This window comes from Saimiri boliviensis, chromosome 9 (genome assembly GCF_048565385.1).
Source record: "Saimiri boliviensis isolate mSaiBol1 chromosome 9, mSaiBol1.pri, whole genome shotgun sequence".
NCBI lineage: Eukaryota > Metazoa > Chordata > Mammalia > Primates > Cebidae > Saimiri > Saimiri boliviensis.
The window spans coordinates 18707513-18730137 of record NC_133457.1 but is presented as its reverse complement, the minus strand read 5'-3'; the positions used below and the strand labels follow the sequence as shown (position 1 = coordinate 18730137).

Below are 22625 nucleotides of genomic sequence, written 5' to 3'. Positions count from 1 at the left end.
AATTTCAATAGGTTTGTGGGGAACAGGTGGTCTGGTTACATGGATAAGTACTTCAGTGGTGATTTCTGAGCTTGGTGCATCCATCACCCAAGCTGTGTACACTGTACCCAGTGAGCAGTCTTTTATTTCTCTCCAACACCCACTTTTTCTCCCAAGTTCCCGAAGTCTAATGTATCATTCTTAGGCCTTTGAGTCCTCAGAGCTTAGCTTCCACATATGAGTGAGAACATACAGTGTTTGCTTTTCCATTCCTGAGTTACTTCACTTAGAATAATAGTCTCCAATTCCATCCAGGTTGCTGTGAATGCCATTATTTCATTCCTTTTTATGGCTGAGTATGTGTATATATCACATTTTCTTTATCCACTCATTGATTGTTGGGCATTTGGGCTGGTTCCATATTTTTGTAATTGTAAATTGTGCTGTTATAAAGATGTGCGTGAAGTATCTTTTACATATAATGACTTTTTCCTCTGAGTAGATACTTAATAGTGGGATTGCTGGATCAAATGGTAGATCTACTTTTAGTTCTTTAAGGAATATCCTCACTCTTTTCCACAGTGGTTGTACTAGTTTATATTCTCATCAGCAGTGTAAAAATGTTCTGTTTTCACCACATCCACACCAACACCTAATATTTTTTGATTATGGTCATTCTTGCAGGAGTGAGGTGGTATGACATTGTAGATTTGATTTGCATTTCCCCGATAATTAGTGATGTTGAGCATTTTGTATATCTGCATTTTGATGTTGGCCATTTGTAGATCTTCTTTTGAAAACTGTCTATTCATGTCCTTAGCCCACTTTTTGGTGGGATTTTTTGTTTGTTTGTTTTTCTTGCTGATTTGTTTGAGTTCCTTGTAGATTCTGGATATTAGTCTTTTGTCAGGTGTATAAATTGTGAAGATTTTCTCCCACTCTGTGGGTTGTTTGCTTTAACTAGTTTTTCAAAACTAGCTCTTGAATGTATTTCTTCATTTCTTGTTTTTTCTGTTTACATTTCCTTAATGTTTCCTTTTATTTTTATTTGTTCTTTAATTTTTCCTAGGTTTAATTTCTTGTTCTTTGTCTAATTTTAAAAATGTGATGCTTCATTTATTTGTTCTCATTTGTTCTTGTTTACTGTGAAAACATTTAGGGTTATATATTTTTTCTCTGAACACAGCATTAACTGTATCCCTTGAGTTCTAACATGTAATGCTTTTAATTAATTATATTTTCTAGATATTCTGACCTTCAAAGTTTGATTTTCTCTTTAACCAAGTAATTGTTTCAGAAAATTTAAAAAATATCTAAGTGATGCCAGGCACAGTGGCTCATACCGGTAATCCCAGCACTTTCGGAGGCTGAGGCAGGCAGATCACCTGAGGCCAGGAGTTCAGGACCAGCCTGGCCAATATGGTGAAATCCTGTCTCTACTGAAAACACAAAAAATTAGCCAGGCGTATGGCGGATACCTGTAATCCCAGCTACTTGGGAAGCTAAGGCAAGAGAATCACTTGAATCCGGGAGGCAGAGGTTGCAGTGAGCCAAGATCAAGCCATTACACTCCAGCCTGAGCAACAAGAGCAAAACTCCGTTTCAAAAAATAAATAAATTTCCAGGTGGCATTTTGCTTTTTAAGAGGATTCCACCAACATAGTGGCTCACACCTGTAATTCCAGCTAAGGGGGCCATATTGCTTGAGCCCAGGAGTTTGAGACCATCATGAGCAACATAGTAAGACCCCATTTCTACAAAACATTTTTTTAAATTAGCTGGGCATGGTGGCACATGCCTGTGGTCTGAGCTACATAGGAAACTAAGGTAGGAGGACTGCTTGAACCCAGGAGGTTGAGGCTGCAGTGCGTCATGATTGCGTCACTGCTCTCTAGCCTAGGTGACAGGGCAAGACTGTCTCAAAAATAAAATAAAGTAAATCATGCAGTAAAATGTTTCACAGAACAAAGATTTTAATGTAAGATATTATGTATTTATGAATCTATTCAGGGGCTTTTGTTTCTTATATGTTGGAGCTTTTCTTTTTGGCATGACCATGGCTCACTGTGTTGGAGTTTTGTTTATAAAGTATTCCTATTTAATGCATGCATATGTGTATATGCACATGTTTTAAAATACATTTTAAGTAATATGTATTAACTACTATGCCCTAACCTTGTATTTGTGACACTAATACATTGACTAGTTTATTCCTTAATTATTGTCCATTATAATAGAAGACCAAATCTCAGAAAGATTATGCAAGATCTCTGAATTCAAATAGTAGTGCTAGGATAGCTGCCAAAATATGGCTGATTCTGAGGCCTATGCTCTTCCCAAATTGCATCACTAGAACCATGGAAGAAAACAAAATATGAATTGTATACCATATATAGAAAATAGATACAGCACACAGTTCCATAAACAGGTAATGCTTTAGCATGTTTGAGATGCATAATGAGAAATATAGATATGTTACTTTGTATTTCATATAAGCACAAGGCTTTTGTAGGTTTCAAATACAGAGAATAGGCCAGGAAAATCATCATTCTACTTTTTAACATTTTTTCAGATTTCCAGGTATTCCCCTAAGAGCTTTCTTCCAATATTTCACTCTCACCATCAGGAAATTCTTCTTCATACTTAACCTATTACTTCATGCTGAGGTTTAGCCCTCTCTTTGGGATTCTTTAGAGATAGAGAAAAGCTGGTTTCTATTTTCTACATAATAACCCCTCATAAACGTGAAGCCTTCCATCGTAATCTTGTCTCTGGGATACATAATCCTAATTCCTAAGTCTCATCTTTTTTTTTTTTTTCCAAATATTTTCTTTAAATGTGGTTATTTTTATGCCTGGAGAGAAAGATAATGTTTATATTACCCACATCTTTTTAAAATTGTATTGAACGTTAACGGGCTATTGCATAGTGAGATAGTAAAAGTTGCAGTATGACTGATGTATGGTGCCTATGAGTCTGTTCATGTCTCCCAAGGCATTTTAACCTAGGTAATAGGGTTTTGGGTATTCGCTGTCCATATCTCACACTAAAGGTGCTGAGAAAAATCAAAACTGCCTATGTTCAAGAAAATTATGAGAAATGCATGTAAATACAGAAATTTGAGGGGTGAGCAGTGTTTTTATATAAAGTGCATGTATTCTTACTTAAAAAAAATAGCTTATTAGGTAGCATAGAAAAGAATTGAAATGAATACCTAGGGTCTAAAATAGCAGAGTATGTATTTTATTAAAAAAAAAGAAAAGAAAGATAAGTTATCAAAAACTTTTCTCATATTAGAACTCTAGAATGATTCCTGAGTGATGGGCATTTCTGGAGCTCATATGATAATGGCAGAAACCTAATAACATAATAATGGCAGAACAAAAAGATGGAAGGGTTTATTGCAACTGAGTTACTGTAAGAAAGAATCATCAATGCTAAGAGAATTAGTTGGAAGGATAAATTAATTCTGTAATGCATCACAAACAAATATTAATAAGAGATAACAATAATCAAGAGCTTTACTAGATGCCAGGTGTTGTTTTAGGTACATGACAAACATTAACTTAATTCTCACAACATCCTGCCACATAAGATTTCTGAAACCAATTTTACAGATAAGAAAATGGAGGCAAAAGAGGTTAAATTATCTGGTAAAAGTCACCAGGGAGGTACAAGAAAGATTTGGAATTCTAACACAGGTAGTCTGGCCCAAAGGTCTTTGCTCTATCAATGTCAGAAAATGATTTTAGCAAGGACTGCGCTATTGAATCTACCAATTCATCAAAACTAACCATTCTCAAAGGTTCAGATAAATGAATTTTAGTTTTAATGTTCTCTTGTACTATGGTCATAGGTGTCATTAAGAGAGACAATGCCCATAGGTGAATTTATCTTCACTGTTTAAGGAATTTTTATTAAAGCCAGAATTTTATGATCCAAATTATGTTTCCTTGCTCAGTTATCAGTTCTTTTACTTAAAACATACCTGACATTTTAAGCTGTTCTACAGTAAAGAATTACAAAATTAAAGAGAGGAATGCTTTAAATTTTTGTACTTTGCTGAAAATTCTTTTTCCCAGGGTACTTTAAAACATTAATTTGTTTTTATATTCTACTATTTTTGCGGGTGCTTTTTTTTTTTTTAATCTATAAGTAATCTAGGACTAGCATTATGTTTTCTAGACCCGGAATTTGCTCGGCACATAAGGTTAAAAGTTTCCTTTTCTTTTTAAAATGTATTTTATATTTTGCAATTTGTGTGTGATGTTCCCCTCCCTGTGTCCATGTGTTCTCATTATTCAAGTCCCACTTACCAGTGAGAAAGTGTAGTGTTTGGTTTTCTGTTTCTGTGTCAATTTGCTGAGAATGATGATTTCCAGCAGTTTTATATCTTGATAGGAGTTTGGGTTATAAAGATGTATGCCTTTGTGAAAATCCATTGAATGTACAGTTAAGATTTGTACATTTCATTGTATATAGTTTCTCTTGAAAGAAAAAAACAAAAAAAAATATTGGACTAGAATCTAATGATATATATACTAAAGTATTTGGAGGGAAGTATGCTGCTATCTGCAATTCATTTTGAAACAAATAAGAAAACCAGAAAACAAGATGGCTAGAAGGTTACATATATGAAAAATTATGTAATTATATAAAATTATCTCAACATTGCTGTATGCTTAAAAATTTCATAATAAAGTGTTGGAAAATAGACTCTAATATGTAGAGAAATTTAGTATACAATAAAGATAAAACTGCAAATTTATAAGTTATAACATTATCTATAGAATGAGAGATTTTGTCTCCTATTACAACAGTTTTAGGAACCAGGATGCAGATGACAAGGACTGGGTGTAGGAGATGGAGTTGTCCATAGAATGACTCTTCCAGATTCTGTGGTGTCTCCTGCTGTTCTGACTCATGAGGCTAAGGGGGAACTCTGGCATCCCAGTCCCTGAGAGCACTGTGCTGGGCCACTGCTTTCCTACTATCAGGGGCCATGTTGGCTACGAGGTGAGGACAGGTCCAGGAACTACACACACGTCCAAAGGGCTAAGAAAACAAAACAGTCCTTGTAACAAAGCGCGTGTTGTGCTGGCCAAGGTCAGTTCTGTTCTTACAAGCATGGTGATTCTTCGCTGCTTTGACTTTCATTGGTTAAATTGCTCTTTTATAGCTAGCAACTTTAGGATTTACAACAGTTTATTTGGGAGTTCTGAGTAGTAAAGTGCTGTTACTTAGCTATTTGTCTTCTGTGGTGTTTTTTTTGTTTTGTTTTTTGTTTTTTGTTTTTGCTATTTGACCCTATATATTTCTCACAGATTTCACAGAATGGGTGTTGGGGAGAAGAGTAATTCTGCTACTCTGTGTACAGAGTTTCAAAAAACTGGGGTTCCTGGGAACTCACCTGAGCTCCAAACAGTAGAAACTTTGTCAGCATGTGGAGAGAATTAGCCAGGCTTCCTCAACCTTTAAGGTGTACTTGGACTCTGACAGGTAAATTTGAGGCTCCTTTTATTTGGGGAAAGAGGGTGGGAAAGAGAGCATATATTTTAGCAGCAAAAGGGAAACACTAGAAATTCAAGTATATGAGGACTCTCTAGTTTTGAGAGCTCTCAGGGAGAGGCACAAATTAAAGAAAACAGTTTATGGAATGTGTTCACAACTAAATTTATTTCTTTAGCACATCTTTCATTGAAAATGTCATCCTTAGGCCAGGCATGGTGGCTCACGCCTATAATTTAAGCACTTTGGGAGACCAAGGTGGGAGGATCATGAGGTTAGGAGTTTGAGACCAGCCTGACCAACCTGGTGAAACCCTGTTTCTACTAAAAATATACAAAAATTAGCCAGACATGGTGGCACACACCTGTAATCCCAGCTACTCAGGAGGCTGACGCAGGAGAATCGCTTGAACCTGGGAGGCAGAGGTTGCAGTGAGCCAAGATGGCGCCACTACACTCCAGCCTGGGCAACAGAGTGAGACTCTGTCTCAAAAAAAAAAAAAAAAAAAAGTAAAGTAAAGAAAATGTCATCTTTAATGTCACTCTTTTACATCTTGAATAATTTTACCATTTGAGTATGGAAATGCTGTTGTGTAGTTCCTGAGGAAAACATTCTCTATCTTTACATTTACTTGATTGACAGTTACGGGTTTTTGAACCCTATGCCTGCCTGAGTCCTCCTGGAAACTAGCACTGGAAAGCTTCCAGTGACGAAGGTCACCTAGCTCTGCCACTTACATGTAGTTCCCATTGAACATTATTTCCATGAGGTGTGAGGTATATAATTAGCAAAGGGTCAGCAAATAAGATTTTAAAGAATGTGATTATAAAAGAGAAGTTTCCCAGTAAAATTTAAAAAAAAAAAAAAAAAAGAGGAGAAGTTGTTTCAGGCAAGTTTATAAAATCCAGTGTATGTGAGTGTTTAGGAAAGAAGCTGAAGGTGAACAGTGATAACCCTGACCCTGATTCCAGCTGCCTTAAATACTCTCTTTAGATTCACATTGACAGTGTAAGGCCTCATGTGCATTTACTTAGCAACAGGTTCTATGCTCAGTGCCTTACAAATCCTGTCTCTTAATTATCACAAAAACCTTATAAAGTAGGTCTTTTCCATTTTATAGATAGAGAAACTGAGGCAAAAAGAGTTAAGGCATGTTAGAGTATGATTTTCAAAAGGATAAAATCATGACTCCCAGGTAAATATAAAAAGGACATATGTCAAATATTTTATTGAACTAATTAATTAATGAGAGAACAGGTAAGATGTCATAACCAGTTCAAAGAGCATTTAAGAAGTGATGGCAGTTATTAGCAACTTAACAAAGAAATGTTAAGATAAAATTGCTGAGCCAGGTGTAAAACTGGTTACTGTCCAACAAGCCATCAATATTTTAGGTTGTCTGTTCCACTGGTTGGAAATTGTTTGCATTTCTACTGGACAAAACCCTGAAAATTAATCAGTAAATTCCCTAATATGAGACCTTTAATCAACAGTAAAAATGAGATAAACTAATTACCGGTCTAGACAATCCTAGGAGACGTTTGCCCCCATATGATACTGAAAAGATCTGTTCCACCTTTTTTCCCAGTTTGGAGAATTTTTTTTGACAGTAACCTGGTCCCACAAATATTAGCTAGTGGAGCAGCATTTTGAACTCCAGTCTCTGTAACTCCACAGACCTTGTACCCTTTGTTATAACCCAGAAATGAGTTAGTTTGTATTTTTTTTTTTTTTTTTTTGAAACGGAGTTTCGCTCTTGTTACCCAGGCTGGAGTGCAATGGCGCGATCTCGGCTCACCGAAACCTCCGCCTCCTGGGTTCAGGCAATTCTCCTGCCTCAGCCTCCTGAGTAGCTGGAATTACAGGCACGTGCCACCATGCCCAGCTAATTTTTTTGTATTTTTAGTAGAGACGGGGTTTCACCATGTTGACCAGGATGGTCTTGCTCTCTCGACCTCGTGATCCACCCGCCTCGGCCTCCCAAAGTGCTCGAATTACAGGCTTGAGCCACCGCGCCCGGCGTTAGTTTGTATTTTTAAGAATGTTGGAATCTATCAGGTCTTTGCAAATAATTCTTTTTCACAGCCAACACTTCTCTGAAGCACAGGGTTTCTCTGGAGGATGAAACCATCCAACTCAGTCAATAAACATCTATCTGAAGTAGTAACCCTTTTTACTTCTGCTTTAGAGGAAGCTTGCTGATACCAGACTCCAAGAACATGAGCACTATGATAAGAATGACACTAAGACAACATTCTATGTTATGTCTGTCTTTATCAATATTAAAACATTAGGAAAATAGAAAATTTAGGTTGAAAGCATATTTTATTAGCTGCTTTGCAAATCGCTTTAAGATTAGGTCATATCTTTTAGAATAAGAAATAGATAGATAAATGCTCACTTTTGGGCATACCCCAGCCAACCTTTTTCAACTTTTATGCTTTAAAGTAGGATAATAATAGGGGTCTTCAAAATGGGTTCCAGAGAAAGGGGTTTCGTATACAATGCCTGAACGCCTCACATCATGTATCTTAACCTCCAATACACCATGCTATGTGTATATTCAATTCCTGAACATATCATATCACCATGATGGAGTCATGGATACCAAGAAAGCAGAATGGTGGGGGAGGTTATTTTCAGACAAACCCTAGGTTAGAAAAATCAACTCACCTTCCTATGCATTAGTTTGTTTTTCCTATGTGTGTGGTTGGACTAGAGGAGAGGTTTCTAAACTTTTTAGAACCACAACCCCAAAATATGAGGCCATATCATACATGGCTTAGTGTGTTCAGGGGTTACATATGACACATGACATGGTATGCTCAGGGATTATATATCATACATGATGGCACGATGTGTTCAGGAGTTATATATGATACATGACATGTTCAGGGGTTACATGTGACAGAGAGAGGCTGTGGTTAAAGGAATCGAGGGAGAAAGGGATGTGGATGGCCCAGATTCTTACCACCCTACTCTCTCCTTCCTTTATGGAAGGAATCAAGGTTGCCTACAAAATTTGCAGGGCTGAGTGGAAAATAAAAATTTGGGGCTCTTTGTTAAAAAAACAACACCACCTAAAAATATATTAAATATACTAAAATATGGCAGGGCTTGGTGGCTCATGCCTGTAATCCCAGCACTTTGGGAGACCAAGGTAGGTGGATCATGAGGTCAGGAGATTGAGACCATCCTGGCCAACATGGTGAATCCTAATCTCTACCAAAAACACAAAAAATTAGCTGGGCATGGTGGTGCGTGCCTGTAGTCCCAGCTACTTGGGAGGTGGTTGCATCTGGAAAGTGGAGGCTGCAGTGAGATGAAATCGTGTCACAGCACTCCAGCCTGGTGACAGAATAAGACTCCATCTCAAAAAAAAAAAAAAAACCAACAAAAAATTAAAATATAAAACTTTTTCCTTTAAAAATATTCAGTGAGTTTCAAAATGCAATAGGTATAGCCAATATAAATGAGTAACATAAATGTACACATTGCAAAAATAATATTTTTGCTGTCATATTTTATGTAGTACAATATATAATCCTTTTTTTTTTTCTTTTTTGAGACAGAGTCTCACTCTGTTGCCAGGTGCCAGGCTGGAGTGCAGTGGCACGATTTTGGCTCACTGCAAGCTCCGCCTCCAGGGTTGAAGCAATTCTCCTGCTTCAGCCTCCCGAGTAGCTGGAACTACAGGTGGGCACCACCACGCCCAGATAATTTTTATATTTTAGTAGAGATGGGGTTTCACTATGTTGGCCAGGATGATCTCAATCTCTTGACCTCGTGATCCACCTGCCTCGGCCTCCTGAAGCGCTGGGATTACAGGCATGAGCCACTGCACCCAGCCATAATTCTTAATAATATGATATCATGATTGTCGTAAGATTTCTGGCTCACATTTTTGCAAATTCACATAGAGGTGTTCATGCAAATTTAAATTTTTAGCGACATTATTTCCTTTTTCTCTTTCCTTTTTATTTTTGTTTGAGAGAGAGTCTCACCCTGCCGCCCAGGCTGGAGTACAGCAGTGTGATCTCGGCTCACTGCAACCTCTGCCTCCCAGGTTCAAGTGATTTTCCTACCACAGCTTCCTGAGTAGCTGGGATTATAAGCAAGTGCCACCATGCCCAGCTAATTTTTTGTATCTTTAGTAGAGATGAGGTTTTACCATGTTGGTCAGAAAGGCCTTAAACTCCTAACCCCATGATCCTCTTGCCTTGGCCTCCCAAAGTGCTGGGATTACAGGCATTAACCACCACGCCCAGCTTCCTTCTTTTTTTCTTCAACTTTTATTTTAAGTTCAGTGGTACACATGCAGGATGTGTAGGTTTGTAACATGCGGGTTTGCTGCACAGATCATCCTGTTGCCTAGGTATTAGGCCCAGCATCCATTAACTGTTTTTCCTGATGCTCTCCCTCCTTTCACCATCCCTCCCTGATTTTCAGTCGATATAATTGAACACAGCATTAATTGATTTTGGCAATTTCAACATCACAAATCATTTTTGACAATTTTAATTTAAGAAGATCTTTCTGCTAATGCAATGATTACTGGAGCTGTTAAGAGTATTTTATAGGTTGCAACAAATTAGGATAAATTTCTGATAAATTAGGTCAAAATATAATTTTCAGTACATCTAGAGCTGATGACTTGTTTTTTCTAGAAAAAGATGTAATTCTTTGTACAAATTTTGTGTAAGTCTGAATTTAATTTTAAATGTAAGTTTATACAATGACATTTCATTATTTCCTCTGATGTTTTCCATAACTTGTGGAGGGTGTACAAGAAAGTTTCTAATTTGTATATATTTCAAAATATCTGTTATGCATTCTATTGCTATATCTTCAGTTACAAAAAATTAATTTAAAAATAGTTTACCTCATTTATACTTGGTTTATCCAATGCTTAATATGATAATAGTGTTATTTTCCATCAAACGTGATAATTTTAGAATTTAACTTCTATTTTTAAGCTTGCGGATGTTTGTCTTGCAAGATTGAACAGCTTTTTAAACTGAAGATTCTATAATATACTGTTGAAATTTACTACCTAAGCACCAGCAGTTCCTGTCCTGGTATTTCTGCTGCTGCTGCTGCTGCTATTACTGCCATCACTACCATCATTCTGTACCCAGGTCCCAGCCTGGCTCCACTCCCTTGCTTCTCCTCACCTCTGGACTGTCCCAGCCACTGGCATACATGTAGAGCCGGCAGCTTTGTGTATGCTGTTTGCTGAGCCTGAAGCCTGAGCTGCACATGTGCAGGCCGCTGCTGGACCCCTACAACATACACACATACCAGTATATTGCCTCTGTTATTTGCGTGTTCCGGTATCCTATTGAACTTAACTTACAAAACACAATATGTTATTTTATTTTTTTATTTTACTTTAAGTTCCGGGATACATGTGCAGAACGTGCAGGTTTGTTACATAGGTATGTATGTGCCATGGTGGTTTGCTGCACCTATCAACTCGTCATCTGGGTTTTAAGTCCCTTTTGCTTTAGATATTTGTCCTAATGTTCTGCCTCCCCTTTCCCCCCCACCACCTGACAGACCTTGGACTGTCTTGTTCCCCTCCCTCTGTCCATAACAAAACACAACATGTTTTGACAATTGGATGAGGATAAACCTGTAAGACTAAGAATGCACAGTCAAAAATGGAAAGGGTCAGAAGATTCTGATGCCACAGAAGCCAAGAGAAGGGATAATTTCAAGAAGGAGAAAGTAACCAACGGAATCAAGCAATGCCAAGAGGTCAAATAATATCAGGACTAAGAAATGTTTGTTGGCTTAATAACACAGAAGTCACAGGATCTTGTCTTAATGATCTTAGAAATGTCTTAGTGATTTAGAAATGAGTTGTTTCAGAGAGAAATGCAGTCTGCAATCAATCAAAAGCAGCTTGAAGAATGAGCAGGGAGTTGAAAAATGGACTCCTACAATCCCCTTTATGTCCTGGCCTAATGATCAGTAGATATGATTCCTCTTAGATGACCCTCAAAATGATCTTGGAAGCATGCACAGGGGGATATCTGGTTCTTTGTAGATACCGCTTCTCCTTCCTCTTTGCCCCTGTTTATCTTGGCTTAATGATAACAACTACCATGCATTGGGAATCTACTCTGTGTTAGGCTGGTGCTGAGAATTTTGTATATGTTTATCTCTAATACTGCATGCTACACTTATCATTTTCCAAATGAGGAAGTAGAATCAGAGAGCCCATGTGACTGTTAAAGTTCATACAGCTATTACCAGAGATACAAACTTGATCCCAAATCCCTGTTCTTGTCACTAACATAGTGCTGCCTTTTGTTTCCAGCCACTCTTAGCCTTTTGTTTCCAGCCACTCTTTCTTCTCTGTGAAATGCAAAGAGGACTCTCCGAGGAGGGAGATCAGGTAGCCTGCGACTTTTTTTTTTTTTTTTTTTTTTTTTTTTTTTTTTTTTTTGAGACAGGGTTTCACTCTGTTGTCTGGGCTGGTCGACCTCCTGGTTGCAAGTGATCCTGCCATCCTGCCACTTTAGCCTCCCAGTGGCTGGGGCTATAGGTGCACATACCACCACACCCAGTTAATTTTTTAACTTTTTGCAGAGATGGGGTTTTGCCATGTTGCCCAGGCTGGTCTCAAACTCCTGAGCTCAAGCCATCCACCCTCCTCAGCCTCTAAAAATGCTGGGATTACAGGTGTAACACACTGTGTCTGGCCGTAGTCCTTGGTATTTTGTTGTCTCTTATTCGTTAATCCCAATACATTTTACATTTGGTTATCTCAGAACAAATAAACTTGCTTGATATGGTTTGGCTCTGTGTCCCCATCCAAATCTCATGTTGAATTCTAATCCTCAATGTTGGAAGAGGGCTTGGTGAGAGGTGACTGTATCATAGGGCTGGACTTCCTTCTTGCTATTCTTGTGAGTTATTTAAAAGTGTGCCACTCTTCTCCCTTTGTTTTCTCTCTCCTGCTACACCATGTGAAGATGTGCCTGCTTTCCCTTCACCTTCCATCATGATTGTAAGTTTCCCGAGGCTTCCTTAGCCATGATTCCTGTACAGCTTGCAGAACTGTGAGTTGATTAAACCTCTTTTATTCATAAATTACCCAGTCTCAGGTAGTTTTTTTATACAAGGCAAGAACGTATTAATACATTTCTCAATACATTCGATTGCAATTTGCTGAATTTTATGGGACTTTGAACATAAATTCCTTCATACAACTCAGTCAACAAAAGTTGATAATATGGAAAAGTTTCATTCAGCCTATCAAAACCACATTAGTTAGCTAGATCCGTCGTAAACACACAACTTGCTCTGGCTCATCCCTGGTTCCCCTTCTTGATGAAAGTGTTATTTATTTTTTATATAATTGTGAATTTGCCAAATTTTCTTCTGAAGAATGTGTATTCTGTTACTGTTTATTATCATATGCAATAAATATGTATTAGTTTCTGTTGGTTTATAGCATTGTTCAAGTTCCCTATTGCTGATATTCTGTCTAGTTTTTCGGTCCATTATTGGAAGCAGAATATTATTTCAGCTGTTATTGTTGAATTGCCTATTTGCTTCAATTTTGTCAGTCTTTCTTCATGTATTTTGGGGCTCTGTTTTTAGGTACATGTATGTTTATAATTGATTCTTTTATCATTAGAAAATATATTTCTTTGTTTCTAGTAATTTTTTTCTTAAAATCTATTCCATTTAATATTAGTACAGTTGTTCAGATCTCTTTTGATTATAATTTGCAAGATATGTATTTTTACACCTTTTTGCTCTCAACCTATTTGTGTCTTTGAATCTAAACCCTCTCTTATAGATAGCTTATAATTGGATCACTTTTAAAAATCCATTCTGCCATTCTTATCTTGTATTTGGAGTGGTTAATCCATTTAAATGCAATTACATATAAAGAAGGATTTACAACTACTGTTTGTTTTATGTATGTCATCTTTTTGTTTCTCTGTTCCTTCATTACTGTCTTGTTTTGTGTTAATTGATATTTTATAGTGTATCATTTTAATTATTTTGTAATTTCTTTTGCTATATTTTCTTGGAGTTATTTTCTTAGCAGTTGCACTAGGGATTACAATCTGATTTGGATTAACACCAACTTAGTTCACAACATCTTTGCTTCTGTAGAACTCCATTCCCTTTTTTGTGTTGTCATTTTAATTTAAATTACATTATTATATATTGCATGCCACCAGTACAGATTTATAATTATTGTAGTTGTCTTTTAAATTAGTTAGAAGAAAAAAAAGTTATAAACAAAAAAAATACATTTATCCTATTTTTCTATGTAGTTACCTGTAGAGTTGTTCTTTATTTTTTTATGTGGATTTGAGTTACTGTCTAGTGACCTCTTATTTAATTCTGAAAGGATTCCTTTTCCTTTTTGTATTTCTTGCAGGGCAGCTTTGCTAGCAACAAATTATCTCAGTTTTGGTTTATCTGGGAATGTCATAATTTTTAATTTACTTTTTGAAGATTGTCTTGCTTGTTATAGAACTTTTGTTTGACAATAATTTTCTTTTAATGTCATTACACTGACTTCTAAGCTTCATGGCTTTTATTGAGAAATCAGCTGTAAATGTTGTTGAGTATCCCTTACAAATGAGTCAGTTTTCTTTTGATGCTTTCAAGATTTTCTCTTTGTGTTTGTTTCTTTTCTTTTATTTTCTTCCTCCCTCCCTCCCTTCCTTCCTTCCTTTTTTTTTTTTTTTTTTTTTTTTTTTGACAGAGTCTCACTCTGTCACCCAGGCTGAAGTGCAGTGGCATAAACTTGGCTCACTGCAATGTCCACCTCCCAGGTTCAAGTGATTCTTGTGCCTCAACCTCCTGAGTAGCCGGAATTACAGATGTGTGCCACACCACACCTGGCTAATTTTTGTATTTTTAGTAGACATGGGGTTTCACCATGTTGGCAAGGCTGGTCTTGACCCGTGACCTCAAGTGATCCACCTGCCTCAACCTCCCAAAGTGCTAGGATTACAGGCATGAGTCACTGCACCCGACCTGTCTTTGGTTCTTGACAGAGATTTTGTGTTTAAGTATTGGTTTTATTCTACCTAGAATTTGGGTTTATTCTACCTAGAATTAATTGAGTTTCTTGAATATGTACGTTAACACTTTTCACAAATTTGGGAAGATTTTGGCCATGATTTATTCAAATATTTTTTTCTGCTCTTACTCTTTTTCTTCTTTTAGGGTTCTCATATTCTCTAAGCATATGTTGATATGCTTGGTGGTGTCTCACAGAGCTCTAAGGTTCTGTTTACTATTATTTTTTCTTTTGGTTTCTTGTACTGAATAATCTCAAACTGTCTTCAGGTTAACTGATTCTTACATCTGCCTGCTCAAATCTGCTATTGAGCTTCTAGTAAAATTTTCATTTCATTTTTCTCTCTACTTGGATTCTTTTTGCTGAGATGGCATTCTCTTGCTTTTTTTTAAAAGTTATTTGAAAATAGTTAAAATACCTGATGTAAAGTCTTTATTAGTCAGTCTAATTTATAGACTTTCACAGAAACAGTTTCTTTTGATGGATTTTTTTTTAACCTCTGTGTATGGGCCATAGTTATCTGTTCCTTTGCATATCTCATAACTTTTTTGTTGAAAATTGGTCATTTTAAATAATGTCAACTCTTAAAATCAGATTCTTCCTCCTCCTAAGAGTTTGTTGTCATTGGTCTTTGTTGTTGTTATTATTGTTCATTTGCTTAGGGACTTTCTGAACTGATTTTGTACAATTTGTATTCTTTGCTGTATATGACCACTAAAGTTTTCACTCAATTAGTTTTGTTATCCACTAATGATTGGGCAAATATTTCTTTAAATGCCTGTAACTAATATGTCTCCCAGACTTTGATGATGGGCTCTTTGTACATGTTGAGTCATGCCTTTAACACTCAGCCATGTAGTTGACAACTGCTTTACCCTTTGCTTTACCCTTTGTTTTCCATTTTGAGCCTCAAAGTTTGCCAGAGGTGAAAGGTAAGGGCCTCTTCGGGCCTCTCCTAAGCATACCCACAGCCATGAGGTCATGCCCATGGCTGAACATATGCATGTAGTCTTCTAGATTCTCAAAGATATGTGAAACTTTCCAAACCACTATTGACATCTCATTCCCTAGATTCTCCTTTTAAGCTTTTTAATTAGCCTACAGTTCACTCTGTTATCTAGCGAACTGTGATGTTAGACAATTGCCTTGAATTGTTTTCAACAAATGCCCTGGGAGTGGGTACTTTTTCTGAGTCTGATTAAGTAAAGATAGCCTTGCAGGTGAGATCTTTGAGAGAACCACCAGACAGGTCAAATAGTTACTGTCTTCTAAAACTGAGACTTTGAAAGAGTTCTGTTCTACTCTGTCTCCTCTGGTGGCTGCTAGGCTGCTAGTTTTCATGGAGATTATTGGATATTGATTTTCAAGGCTACTTCAAAGCTGGAGAGAGGAGGGTCAGAATAGACTAAATTCAAACATCACAAAACTTGCTGTTCCTACTGAAATGCTGGCTCCCCCAGTTGCTGTAAGTCTTTGGTTAATTTCCAGAATTCTGAAAAATTGATTCAAAAAATTTAGACAGCTTTCTTGGTGCTCTTACGTAGGAGAGATATTTTGGAGGCCCCCATTTCTCTATTTTTACAGATGTCACTCTCTTTTATTTGTTTATATTCTTATATATAGATTATTCTAATGTTACCAGTAATTAAATACACTGTATTGTCTATACATGCACATATTATAAGACTAGAATATAGTTAAGACCATTTAATTACTTATTACTCTTTTAGGTATTGCCATAAGTAAACCTTTGTTTAGAGTGCAAACTAAGCTACCTTATATAGCATTTATTATTACATCCACCCATCCAGTCAGCCAGCCATGAAGTAAAGATTCATTGACCATCTACCATGGTCTGGTCTATATACTATAATTCCAGACACTGGTAGTTAAAAATATTTAAAAAGTGAAGAATTCTTAAGTATTTTAAAGAAGGAACCAAATATTCAAGTTTTTTAGCTCACATATCTCAGAAGAATCTAATGTCACCTTGAGAATAAGGGTTTAGAGAGCAAAATGTTTAAGAGAACATGTTAAAGTAGAAGTAGAAAATGTACCTAATTAGTATGTCCTAAGAGAAAGGTTAGAAAGTGGTCAAATATAGACCCTTGGGTTTATGAGCTCAAAGTAAAATCTGTCTATTAATGAATGAAACTTCCTTTCCTGATTAACTATTATAAAACATTTATTTAAAAAAAATTTACTGATGGTATAACCAAGGAAATGAGATTCTAGATTGAATTCTTTTCTGAAGTCTGAGATATTTACATTCATTGAATTAGTTTTTTCCCTTCTTTCTATAGAAAAGTGAAGAAAATAAATGATGAATTATAATCTAATCCCTCCTCAAATCCAAATTGACAGCAATAATGTTAATAATAGTCGATTTCATGTCAAGAAGAAAGCTTAATATAATTGAAATGGAAATGAGTGTTTAAAATATAAAAACCTTTTCATATGTTTTAGGCAAATTATTTTATTTTGGTATGTATGTTTTCGCTCTTTGTGGGTACAACACTGTTTGTTTTGAATGTCATTTTTTTCTTAAGATAATTAGTGTTCATTTGAACTCATTAAATTAAAATTTTTTATATTTAAATTAGATCAATGAACATTTTTATTTCTTCTCTCTCTTTTGCCCTCAATTAACCTTTGTTTAATGTATTATTATTTAATATTGAAAAAATACTCAAATTTAGCAGGTAAGCAAGGGGTTTTGTTGCATAAACAATACTAGTTCTTCTTCTTACCTGATATAGCCAGGCATTTTTTTTCAATATTATGTAATACATTGAGAGACAGACTGAGGCGAGAGATGACAACTTGGCATAAATGATAATAAATGTGCCAGAGTTTTGGCTGCACATTCTAATCTATAGGTACATTATTTGAGGTAGGAAGTCAATGTTCTTGCCTGTGGGAGTAGGAGGATTCTGAATTCAAAGAATGCTGTTCTTTCAGGGTCACTGAAGAACAGCATTTGAGTTCAGGGTCACTGAAGTTATCACTGCAAATGGAAGAGCAGAGAAATAAGGCTTTCTAGGTGTCTAAACAAGGAGTTCAGATTTTTATTGTCTAGGAGATGAAGAATCAACAGTGGATTTTGAGAAGTGATGGAATATGGTCATATGCAGGGAAATATCACTCTTAAAACTCTGTGGAGAGAAATTTGATCAGGCAAGACCTGATCAAATTTTTTGTCAGATTTTTTTGGGAGATGGTCAGGTTTTTTGGGAGATGGCCACAGGGTCACTCTGTAAAACTTTTCCATCCAGAGTCACAAATTAAAGTTATTCCAATAGGAATATAGAGAATAATCTAGGTCAGTTGCATAAACCAGTTTGGACTTTGAAAAATGAAATATCCTATACATATTTATACATTGCTAATAAAAACAACAAGCTTACGACTGCTTTCTAAAAATTCTAGGCAATGCCACAACTTCTGTATTGTTTTAGTTTCTAGTACATTTATATTAACATTTTTTGATTTTAGAATAGTTCAAAGAAAGGGGCACTATTTCATTTAACATTTCCATCTGTAATGTGATAAAGAACTGTCTAGATTTCATACAGACTTTCATTTCAACTTTATGCAAGTCCCATGGGTAGGTATTATTATCCTCATTTTAAAATTAAAGAAGCTGATTCTCAGGTTAAGGAACTTGGCTTTCATTACAGAAAAAGCTGGAATTTGAACCTAAGTCTCTCCAACATCAAAATCATTTATTTCTATGTATCACCCTTCTCCCTGATAGCACTCGTCTAGGTGGAAGTTTGTTTTTTCTCTGCACACCCCCTTTACAGAACATTTTCTTCACATTATCTGAAGGCACTGTGCAAATTAAAAACCTGTGAATCTCTGCATTAGGATAATTCAGCTTACCTAATTGCTTGGGTCACGTAGCCCCTTGTTTTCTCCATAATAACAGGATAAGGAAGAGCCAGAGGTGTTCTTCTTTCCAATGACTTACATCACTCTGCAGACAATTGGCAGCCAGGAGACGGGCAGCTGCCACACTCTTCAGATTTCCCTCTATTTAAAGTTCAAAGAGACGCTGGATAACAAAAACAAAGAGGTAAGTGAGGCCTGAGCAAGCCACTCACCAACAAGAATAATGGCTGAAAAAGGTAAGATTTAAGGCACTGGATTCTCCTGGCAAAAAAGGCTTATTGACTTTGGTTTATTTATGTCTCTTGGTGTTTCCCAGTCATTCTAAAAAATGTGGTATCTATTCTAAACGACGATTAACCATGTATAATACTACATGTATATTATATGCAAAAAATGCATTAAATATACAATTTATGGATCAGACCTATAGGTTATGCATAATTTAAAAATGCTCAACAAAGCAAAACAGCTTAATTTTGTTTATGCTTATTTTGAAAGGTGAGTTAGAAGTCAGTTCTGATTTCAATTCTGAACCAGAATTGAAGACAGTTAAGTTCTGTGTCAGATCTGCTAGCAAATGGCTATGTGAGTTTGGAGAAGTCTCTCTATCTCTCTGAGTCTGTTTTCTGACAGTAGAATGAGAATATTGGGCTGAGTCATCTGTTCCACATCTAACTTTTTCTGTTTTTTAAACACTTTTTTGTATTTATGTTGTATAATTATATAAAATAATTGATTCTAATTTGTCAAAATAGGTTGAATATATATTTTATCTATTAAATAGTTTTAAAATATTTACAGGAATTTTTGCTTTTAATCTTGACAGTGAACTTGTGAAATATGCATAGCATCATCATCCCCATTTTATAGATAAGAAAACTGAGACATAGCAGTTTAGTAACTTATCCATGATCACTAAAGAGTGGTGGCACCAGGTGTTTAACCTGGACAGTCTTTTCTGGAGCACAGTGTCCTCAAGAACACTTCCAGCTATAACTACTTTGATGTGCTCAGAACTGGACAAGAGAGAAGCATTTTGCAATTGCACTTCTTGTTTAAAGAGATGTTTTCTTATTATTTCTACTAGTAATATAAGTGACATATGCAAAGTATGTTGTGCTCTTACGTATTCCAATTTTCAAACAATTCTACAGGTGTTAGTAAAGTTGAAAATATTAGTTAAAAAAACACTAATGGAATATATACATGGAGTGTTAAAATTTCCAGTCAATGCTACTGGTACTGTTTTACAAGGAAAGTAAATAATGAGATATTTACTTTTAGGGTTTTGTGATATGTAAATTTTATTAAGATATCCTTATGTTAAATTTTATTAAATATGCATTCATAAAATATAAATGCACAATATAAATGCACAATTAATATTAATTTTCAAGTTCTTTGAGAAAAGCACAAAGCCGCATACGTGGACTTTCAAAAAAATTACTGCTATGTAGTTCATTGTAGTGGTACCTTAATTCATAAAAAGGCTTTCGTCCAAATGAGAGTAAAGGGCATCTCATGTTGTTTGCTTTATCCTTAAGCAAACCACATGTCAAGTAAAGAGAAGTGTTTTCCATTTAGTGCTTAATGCCTTATGCAAGGTCACAGCGAGATGGAGAAGCAAGAAGAGCATGTTGAGTTTTGTCAGTTAAGAGAGACTCTAGCATTTTTGGAAAAATAGATTTAAACTATTAAAATTCAGTTCCACTTCAGAAAGTTTGCTTTTATAAGAGTTTCTTCTAATTTTAAAAGTGTCTCATCTTCTGAAGATTTTATTTTAATAGCATTTTTTAAGCTTTCACATTTTAAAGTGATGGAAATTGTAACAGGAGTACAATTGCTAAGAATATACATTCTCTTTGTTAACCAATGGCATAAGCTCTAATTGTGTTTTGCAATTAAGAATGTATCTGAGGGCCGGGCATGGTGGCTTACGCCTGTAATCCCAGCACTTTGAGAGGCCGAGGTGGGTGGATCAGGAGGTCAAGAGATCCAGACCATCCTGGCCAACATGGTGAAACCCCATCTCTACTAAAAAATACAAAAATTAGCTGGTCGTGGTGGTGTGCGCCTGTAGTCCCAGCTACTCGGGAGGCTGAGGGGGCAGAATTGCTTGAACCCAGGAGGCAGAGGTTGCAGTGAGCCAAGATTGTGGCACTGCACTCCAGCCTGGCACCTGGTGACAGAGTGAGACTGTGTGTCTCAAAAAAAAAAAAAAAAAAAAAAAAAAAAGAATGTATCTGAGTCCTTAACAGGGACATTAATTCTATGGAATGTTTTTCTGTGCTCTTTCTAAATCTTTTTGTGTGACGTATGTGTGGATTTCTGTGTGTGTGCGTGTGTGTGTTTGCTTGAAAGAACAAGATTGAAATGCAGTGAATACTTAAAGAGATACTTGTATAAACTGCTTTTTATAGGTAAGAGTATAAATAGGAGGGACGGGAGGAATCATATATAATCAAAGCCATTTATGTGTGTGTTGGATTATTACTGCCCATTGATTCAGGTTCAGTGCTGGTTGTTATATTAACAATTTTTAAAAATAGAAATTCTTTTCTGTAGTCAAGAATGGTTATATAATGTATGAAGCTTTCCTTTCCCTGTGATATTTAAAATTACATCCAGCTATTGAGGCCAAGAACAGTTCTCAACACCTTTTCTTGTGTTATAATTATTTACTTTAGTGGGAATGTCTCAGAGTTGTATTAGATTGTTTTTTCTATAAATAGCTGCTCTATGTGTTATTGCACAAATGTATGAATGTGTTCTGTATACATTAAACACACATGGGGGTTAGAGTTTACAAACTTTGCACATATGTTACGTCATTCGACCTTCAAAACTATTCCAGGAGGCAGATAGCACAAGTTTTATTATCGATATTTTCCCAGTTCAAGGTCAGAATCGTCCAAGGTCACAAAACAGTAGAAGACCCATGGTTTGATTTAGAATACCCAGGGTTTATGACAGTCATACATATTCTCTGTAGGAAAGAAAAAATATTTATGTATGAGTATGACTAGGGAGTGTATACTTTTTTCTTGACATTACCAGATTCCTTTTATTCTCTTGACTCAGAAAATTTAATTCCAAAGTGGCCAACTTAACCTGTTTTCTCTTATTTTAAAGCAGAGTCTACATTTTCACACCTTCTGGTTCCTATTCTTCTTCTGATAGGCTGGATTGTGGGCTGCATCATAATGATTTATGTTGTCTTCTCCTAGAAAGGTAAAGGTTTTGATAATTGAGTGTTTATTTATAGTACAAATTATTCCAGAAACAATCTTTTCTATTTTACTAATGGAATGTTTTGTCATTCAGGCAAGAAGATAGCAGACTGACATCATTTGGAAGAGTTAAGAGGCCATGAACATGACTGATTATTAAATGTCTCATGTTACATAATGCAATATTTGACATCACTTTACAAACTTGTATTATAAACTGGCACTTTGGCGTGCATAAGAATTTTTTCAGGACAAAAAGAAATTATGAGTGATTTTCTCTATATTCTGAGTGAGAAAAATGTTTATAATGAAAAATGCATGTATCATCAAAAAAGTTTGATAAATTTAATCACATTACAAAAAATTCTACCCCCTGCCTTCTGGAAAAAAACTATAGAGAAAATGGGCTAAGGCTGTGCACGGTGGCTCATGCCTGTAATTCCAGTACTTTGGGAGGATCTCTTGAGCCCAGAAACTGGAGACCTGCGTAGATGACAGAGAAAGACCCCGTCTCTGCAAAAAACGGGGCTAGAGATAAAAACAGACAATTCACAGAACATATAATGTAAAAGTACACTTGGCCCTTATCCTCTTGTTTGCAAAAAGAGACGTGTAACTAAAACTACACTGAGGAACCATCACTCACTTACCAGATGGGAAAAAAATAAAGATGTTTGACAACATATGTGTTGGTAGGCTGTGTGGAATTCTCATGCATTGTCTTTGGGAATTCATAATGGTACATTTTGGGGGGTGTTTGGCAGTACTTATCTATTAAAATTACATATATATTTAATTTTTGACTCAGCGATCCCTCTTCTTGGAATATGGTAATTTCCACAGATACGTGAGCAAAACTACAAAATGGCTTATATGCAAGGCTATTTATTCTGGAATAATTTGTTTAGCAAAAACCTGGAAATAAGGCCAGGCACAGTGGCTCACACCTATAA

At 36.0% G+C, this 22625-nt stretch overlaps 1 protein-coding gene across 1 annotated transcript; it reads left to right on the top strand.

The window, feature by feature from the left end:
- Positions 1-18581: 18581 nt before the first annotated feature.
- On the top strand, positions 18582-22357 carry STRIT1 (small transmembrane regulator of ion transport 1). The gene is made up of 3 exons (XM_039480307.2): positions 18582-18678; positions 21575-21673; positions 21767-22357. Exons 1-2 carry the CDS (start codon positions 18666-18668, stop codon positions 21667-21669), a joined length of 108 nt encoding a protein of 35 aa, XP_039336241.1. The 5' UTR covers positions 18582-18665; the 3' UTR covers positions 21670-21673; positions 21767-22357.
- Positions 22358-22625: the final 268 nt, after the last annotated feature.